Source organism: Halichoeres trimaculatus, unplaced genomic scaffold, assembly GCF_033239565.1.
Source record: "Halichoeres trimaculatus isolate MK-OKI-2021-1 unplaced genomic scaffold, fHalTri1.1 fHalTri1_scaffold_9, whole genome shotgun sequence".
In the NCBI taxonomy this organism is placed as follows: Eukaryota; Metazoa; Chordata; class Actinopteri; order Labriformes; family Labridae; genus Halichoeres; species Halichoeres trimaculatus.
In genome coordinates, this window is record NW_027437188.1 from 22,745,540 (window position 1) to 22,753,502 (window position 7,963).

The 7,963-nt window shown below is 38.3% G+C and overlaps 1 protein-coding gene across 4 annotated transcripts; it reads right to left on the reverse strand.

Moving 5' to 3' along the window:
* Positions 1-1,802: 1,802 nt before the first annotated feature.
* Positions 1,803-5,810, reverse strand: get1 (guided entry of tail-anchored proteins factor 1). 4 transcript variants are annotated; one of them, XM_074678894.1, is made up of 5 exons: positions 5,736-5,810; positions 4,169-4,334; positions 3,126-3,193; positions 2,923-3,037; positions 1,803-2,241 (listed from the first exon to the last, which is right to left on the reverse strand). In XM_074678894.1, the coding sequence occupies exons 2-5, from the start codon at positions 4,323-4,325 to the stop codon at positions 2,168-2,170; spliced, it is 414 nt and encodes a 137-aa protein (XP_074534995.1). In that variant the 5' UTR covers positions 4,326-4,334; positions 5,736-5,810; the 3' UTR covers positions 1,803-2,167. The 4 variants fall into 4 exon arrangements, with proteins under 4 accessions (XP_074534995.1, XP_074534994.1, XP_074534993.1 ...); XM_074678893.1 differs by having other exon boundaries at positions 5,692-5,750; XM_074678892.1 differs by lacking the exon at positions 5,736-5,810 and adding an exon at positions 5,576-5,648.
* Positions 5,811-7,963: the final 2,153 nt, after the last annotated feature.

Consider the following 7,963-nt stretch of genomic DNA (forward strand, 5'->3'; position numbering starts at 1 on the left):
GTTATGTACTTTTGTTGCTATGGAAACTTCGACCGTAGGGGAGACAGGGTATGGTTGCAACATAGGGAAAGTTGGAGGGCAGCAGCATGGCGTCATAGTTTGGGGCGTGACGTTTTGGGGTCAAACTCAGGATGTCTGCAGCCTGCGATAATAAAGGCATAAAATTAAAAACCCCAACCTAGAGAAAAGCTTTTTCACTTCATGTCCTACACTGAGTCAATCCTACCATTTGATAAAAAAAATAACATAAAATAAACATTGGTACACTAAAAATAGTAGGATCAAATTGTTGCACATAAATCAGAAAAGACTTGATGAATAATCCAACCCTCAAAATGTCATTCAGCAAACAAAACTTACAGATATTTTTAATTCTTTTATTGTGAAAAAGAAGTCTTACTGCAGCTCTTTAGCATTGTAGGTAGGTTTTTTTCCCAAGCATGCACATGATGTGATTTATGAGCTGTTGGGAAAAAAAAAAAAGATTGGCAATTTATTTGAAGGCTTTTGGAACAACATCTAGGACACATGGGCAAAAATTTGGTGCCAGACTTATTGAGTTGACATCATCAACCTGTTAGGCGAATGTTTTGTTAATACCTGGAATATTTTTATTAACTCGCATATTGCCCATCAATTTTGCCCAGGTATATTTTTTATACAGTACTACCATTGATTGGTGACCACGTAGGGTGGCCTTGAATCATTAGGAACAAGTCAGGTGTGTTATTGTTAACATTCCACCTCAATTAAATAGTAAAACTACGCTAAACCTAAATTGAAAAGGGCTTAAACACACCATTGCCAGAAATTCTCATCTCTGAGACTGGAACCATATGAGTGCAGTATATATCCACCACACAGGAATCGCAGTCACGACTTCACTATTAACTTCCCTGCTGCTTCCTACATAGCAGTACAAGGTTGTAACTAAAGAACACCTTGTATTTGGCATAGATGTTGAACCAAAAAGTTGTAGATTCATAACCAGTTTTTTAAATGTCCCTGTGCAGCTGATGGTAAAAAAAAAAGTTGTAGAACCGAAGTTGAAATAGATGGCAGAAATTTTTATGAAGGTTAAAGACACTGATCTCTGTTTCAAACCTGTTGAAAGATGATCCATTCTTTAAACCCAGTCAGCAGTGGGTAACAGAGGAGCCAGGAGTGGGATTTATAGCGGTAGCCAAAACAGGTCAGAACTGAGCATCATCACACAGTGGTGCAGCCGGTTTCAATTAATCACATTAATGCAGCGTTATGGCTGTGACTAGTGCTTTATTTATGTAATCCAGACATGTTTCGGACATATACAAACACTTATGACTCACATGTGTTGCAATGGGTTTACTTATACAGAAATATAAAGATAACCTTCTCTCCAATTCTTATAATTCATTCAACACATCTGATCTTGACACCCTCCCTCTTCCCATGCCTCATCTGTCACTACAGACAGACCACAGTCTAGCAAGTTGATGAATCAATAGACTTGGGCCTGCCGCAACAAAAATCCTGGCAGAAACAAGTCAATTGATCAGAAAGTCCAATTAAAGCCTTAAGGAGTAAGGAAACTTCCTTATAAGAGGGAATTTTAAACTTTGTTTCCTGTTGAGGGATCCAGAGGGATTGATTGAGAAGCCTAAGTATGAGTGAAGGCAAATTTACAACAGGAAGAGCTGAATCGTGAGAAGATGTTATGTCCAGTTTGTACACAATCATAGATAAGAACATTGTAACTAAAGGATATTGGATAGCAGTAACAGCAGAGGTATTATCCCTAGGTAAATGATGATGGACCCAAGAGCTATTGAATGTTTATTTCAATCTGTAAAAACAGGTAAGATAATCCACTGACCTGTTTTGATTCTGAATTCTCAGTTTATGATAAATAAGTATTTAGTTGATCATCTTTTCTCAGGATGATAACCAAATTATAACAAAAATTCCAAATCATTTTTACAAACATTATAAACTCAAATCATAATTATTAATAAAAAAACAATAAAAATTATCATCAGAACAGCATTGAAGTATAAAAAAATCAATGAAATGCACTGCATTTTCACAGTTTAATTTAAGCAGCTAACATAACAGGAAGTACCAACACTTGTAATCTTTTAAATAAAATGATCAGTGTAAAGCCTTCAAGTAGACACTCAGCGTTTCTCTAGCTAACAGCATGAAGACCCAGCGTGATTACTTTGTTGCAAACCACCAACCAGCATGTAATTCCCACTCCACCTGAAACAGAATTAAAAAAAAAACAGATCTAGAAGTGACTCTATATTAAGCCTAGTTCGTAGACAAATTTAAGTCAAGCAATAAATCCAATCACTGTAACACACATTAGTGTTTTCCAAGTGTAGACAATCAAAAACTGGGTGGACTACACATTAACACTTTTTCTTTAAAACTCTTGGTTTAGATTGTCATTAACTTTTAATAAACTAAAAAATCCCTAGTCTCTCCCTTTCCCTCACTTCTGTCAACCTGCAGCACTGAACACCAACTATGCAGGTGATCAAAGAGATGAAGACAGGTACTGTAGTTTGTCCCCACTGTTGGTGTCTGATTGAGATGCAATATCGGATATAAATGTAAGCTACCTCATACAGTTTGAAAAGTTACTTGAAGCTGGGTGCTGCCACTGTTATCCAGTTTCTTAGTTTTTCTGGTTATTGTGTCATTAACTAGTCAAAAGAAATAGGGTAATACCCCATGTACAATGTTATTCTGTGGGAAACACTACATGTATCAGCATTGTGCATATCAGAATAAAGATTCTCAAACGACTAACAATCATAATGGCAGTGAATCTATCCACTCTTCACAGAGTTTTTTCTGTATTACAAAAAGGGAATATACAGTATAAAAACAGACATACGCACATTAACCAATATGTTTGGTGCAAAAATGTATTACCTGCCACTCCAGTTGGAAAAGCTACAAGGCGCTCCACAGGGGCAATCCATTTACTTGGCACCACAGTAACTGGATCAGAGTAATACTTCCATATCAAAGAGATCATCAGAGCTGCCTGGTGAGGAGATATGTAACAAACAGCATTAAATATTTTGGGGAATCAGAAAGATGGCCCAACAGTGTAGTTGTTGTTCTTCACCCACCTGCAGTATATAGAAGACAATATTTACAACCCATTTCATTTTGGCTTGTTGTGCCGTTCTTGATTTCACTGTTTAAGAGAAAACAGAGCAGATACGTAGTTACACTCAACACATTGTCTTGTGGCAATAGAGCCACTTAACTGACTCTCTGACTTTTGGCCTGTTAATCAAATGTAATGTATAAAAATATATGAACCTTGTAAAAAGTTGTTTGAATGTCCTGAGTAAAACTAATAAATCACAGATAGAAGTTTACATATTATGAAAGCATGACATAGTGTTATTCCAACAATAAGTACACAATTAGAGAAAGATAATGTGACTACAGACAAACTTGAGTCAGCCCTTGCTCTGCTTCACACATTTCGTATCAAAGTATGTTGTACTTATGTCCTTATGATGGTTAGAATATTGCCTGTCCAGAGTAGGGGGTGCCCTTTTTGTAATACCAGCACACTTTTTACGGTGTGCTCATACACACCAGGGTTAAGCCTGAGACAGGCTGGCACTGACTTTGTGCGCAGTATGTGAGTACTGTTTCTAGTGTTTCTAGGCTGGAGGGAGTATTTTTGAATGAGACCTTTTCTTTTGCAGTGATGTTGATCTGCACTTCAAGAGAGACAATTTGCTTCCAACTAAGGAATAATGACACATTAAAAACTGACAAAATAAGCTGATAATGCAGAGATGCTACCTGCTATGCAGCAAAGTTTAGGGAGCTTTTTATCTTTTGGGTCCGTCTGATTTTTAGTGTTTATATGACACAATTGTTCCTGAACCAGCCCCCTTCATTATGTAACCCAGATTTTTTTTTGACAGTTTTTGGGGTTGGTGTTGTAACACTGATGACTCTGTAGTAGATATTGTCTTGTGGAGGACACAGTGTTTCCTTTAATTGTACAAATGAGTTTAAAATGAAACTGTATTTACAAGTTTTAGATGTGTTTTTGTGTTCCAAATGTCTTTACACATTCTAGTTTGTGTTTCACCAGAAGGCCCTTGTCACATTCTCTATAATATGTAGTTACAATAGTGTCTCTCACCATGCGTTTTCAGCTTGTCGGTCATTTTGTTGATTTTCCGCTCCAGTCTGGCATATCTTGCAAACTCATCCATCATGCTAATTGATGACTGCTCTTTCTTCATCTCTTGGATTTCACTCCTCATCTCACTCTCTTGCACAGCATCTTTCTGCATCATCTTGGATAGCTTGAAATGGAAATAAGAAAGGTTATGATTATGGCAACTGTGAAAACGTGGTGGTGAAATTCTGACTTATTCATTCTAGTGTGTGCAGTGGCTCAAAATGTGCGCCTTCCTCATTTTTTTTTCTGTTTGACTCCAAACAGCTGATGTAAGCGTTATGGCACCTCCTCACCGAGGCAATGTTTGCTAATATGCTGCTTATGCTAACAGTAGCTGAGCGAACAAAACGCAAAACTCTGTTTTGTCCCTCTTACGTTCTGTGTTTTAACTAGACGTAGTGATGGGTTGCAAGCCGAGCGTCTACTTTCGATTCATGAGTTTACCCTTCTAGATGTGATGAATCAGTATTAAATTGTAGGGAAAGGTTTGAATATGGAGAACAACCGGCAACTTAGCAGTTATAGCATCCAAATGGCCGCAGTGAGGTGTGTGTATGAGTTTAAGGCCCACTGTTAATGAAAACATGCACTGCACCATTGCTCATGTTTGTTCCCATAGCATTATTGCCCGTGGCTTCACATGTGTGTACCTCATATCCTACAACAAATAAGATTGTGATTTTGGTAAGGTTGAGCCCCCACACTTGGCTACGTAGTCGGTTCCCTAAATGAAAACAATGGTGATGCTTCAAACCGCCCCCCCCTAATGTATAAGTGTCGTAGGAACCCCACCCTCTGTCGGCAACTGGACAGACGGGGTGTAATGAGCTAGTTGGTTACCCCCATAGGCTGTATAGGTTACCCCTATAGCTCCAACGGCTATATCATACTGTGAGGTGAGCAACTCGACGTTAAGTTACATCGAGTACCCCTTATGGCACGAAAATTCAAGTCAAAAGTGTAAAGTGCATTTCTACTTACGAATGAAGATATAGTTGGCAGGAGTGTTTTCATTAAATTACAGAGAAAAACCGAACCGAGAACAAGGAACCACGCATAGCCGGCCGCCATGTTTGTTTCTCTGCAGCTGCAGAGCAGATGGGGCACAAAGCGCAAGTTGAAAGACTACTGGTCGATTTACATTCAGCTCGGTATAGATAATCATGTACTGAGGCTGTTTAAATAGCAGGTCATCTGTACATTATTAATCAAAAAACTTCAGTCTAAACTTAAAATATTGGCAGGGAATTTATCACTTTGCGCTTTGAAAAAGATTTTCTTAATGTCATTTGCCCAGAGGTTGATCCGGCTTTAATCGATACACGTGCACTTAAAATACAAACTTTACACGATAAACATACATACAATTAGGGACAGCAAAAACGTTGGACATACACATACGCCACTCCACATTAATTAACCCATTTTCAAAAACATATATAACTCGCTTCAAACCAAACTTAAAAACACTAAAAACACACCGTAATAAAAAGTATTTTGACTGATTGGCGTACTTATTACCCACACAGGTAAGATGTTTTGATTCAAAAGCGTGTTTCCTTGACCTCAACGCCAATCACTGAAAGGAAGGGGCGGGGAGAAACCCCTGGTAGGTTGGTAAGGGAAGGGATAAAATATACTGAAATATGGGATCCAATCCGATCTAAGCTAGTCCAGCAGTGCTCGGACGTTCGAGTGAAAGTGCTCATAGAGCTAAGACGCACCTACTGTCTTAAGGTGTTGCAAAAGGTGTTCGACTTCTCTGCGAGTCTTTGGTAACTCTACAAGCTTAAGCAGCTGTGAAAGGTTGTTTCATCCCCTTATCCCCGCCGAACAACTTACGCAACAATGGGAAAGAAAAAGGTAAATTCCAATATGTGTGCTTTATGTAATCATAAATTCAAGAATATCTATATCAATCTTTAATGTTCTACTTTGTGCATAGGGGAGGCGGTGACCGTATGTGTGTTAATGCTTTTTTTATACCTGCATTAGATGTATCGTTATAAATGCATTCTTCCGTGCGTCCATGTGCTTCTCAGCAGCCAGCATTTGCTGCCCTGTAGGTATTCCACCCTGTTGATACAGGAAAGTGGCGCCTTTTTACTTGTGAGCCTATAGTACAACGTGCAGCTTCACTGTATGTAAATTGTAGGTGCTGAGATAATGCTTCTTCTTCACAAAGTTAAATAGCGAAAATGGTAATATTGAATATGAATTTTTCTACACTGTGTGCTGACGTCAAACCAATAATAACAATCTGCACTGAGTAACATGTTGCTGTTTTAAAGGATTGTTCGTAATTGCTTGTGGACAAACTGTGCACACATTGAAGCACGGTGTGTTTTAATTGTTCTTTTATTTGCTGCCAACTGTTTTCACCTGTTGTTGAGTTTTTTACTTAAAGGTGGCGAACTTCACAGTAATTATTCTCAGGATAATCAAGACAACAATACATTTTCCCATTGCGCAAGTACTACTGTGGTTTTGATATGTTTGAACACATCGCAGATTCCTTAAATGATGATTGCAGTGTTTGAGGAGAGCAAAACTTCCCTCCACTTTGAGTTGCGACGACACCACGCTTCCCTTAAACATCCCTTTCCTTATCGACAATTCTCCGTGCAACTTTTCAAGATAAAAGTGCAAGTTGCTGGATGTTTCTGTCGATGAAAAAGCGTATATGATTTTCTTTGCCTACTTTAAGGTTGCATAATTTCAAAGGGACTCCCAGAGAGGGAAAGGTGCCCATCCCCCCTGCATCACACACCCACTTCAGCTCACTCATGAATGGTTGTTGATCCTGTTTTATTAATTTGTTTCTCCTCTCTCTTTTCTGCACAGTCTCCCTGTGATGCAGATGCAATTGCTGAGGTTAGTATATGGGTCTTGACTTTAACCTTGCCTGGAATAGGTTATGACATCAAAATGAACATTTTGTTCTACTTTGCATGAAGACTGAGAGACAATGTTTGTTGATTTAAGATGTCTCATTCAGAGCCACTCTCCACCTAATATAAACATTAAAGTCAGAAACTGGTCTTTTAAATATTGATTGGGTCTCTAACTTTGTCTAAATGTTGCAGGAATAGTGATTGAAAACCAAATCTCATTGTTTGCTTTGATTAGGCGCTCATCCACTAGGGGGTGCTAGTCCGCCAGCACTCCATATTTTGGCACCATTTCCCTGAAACAAATCCCAAGCATCAATTTCAGAGTATATACAGCTTAAAAGACCTATAGGGTTGTAATTTTAAGTCCACAATAAAGTGCACATCGAAAAAAAAAGTATTTGTTTTGATATCAAATTCTATGTTAACAAGGTGTTTTGTGAAAGCAGTTCAGGATTCTCCATAATGCAAATCAAGATTTCAAATGTATAAACTTCTGTGCTTTTTTTTCTCAGCCTATAAGAAAGTCCCCACGGTTCCAAAATGTAAGTGAAACAAAGCCTTATAGAGACCCTGTTTATTCTGCACAGGCTGTAATCTATTCTTTCGATTTCTATCTATTATATCATGCCTGTTTTGTGACACAAAATTTCCTTGCTTCATGTTTTGCAGAAACAACAGCCGAAGAGGACTAAGGTAAAGGATATTATTTGTTTTTGAGTGGCTTTTTTCACAAAACATTTTTGACCAAAACATTTGTGATAGTGCACTTCATGCCACTTTGCTTTTTTCTTTGCAGGAACCTCCTGCAAGCAAAAAGGCTGCTGCCAAAGTACAGGAAAAAAAAGCACCACCTCCAGCT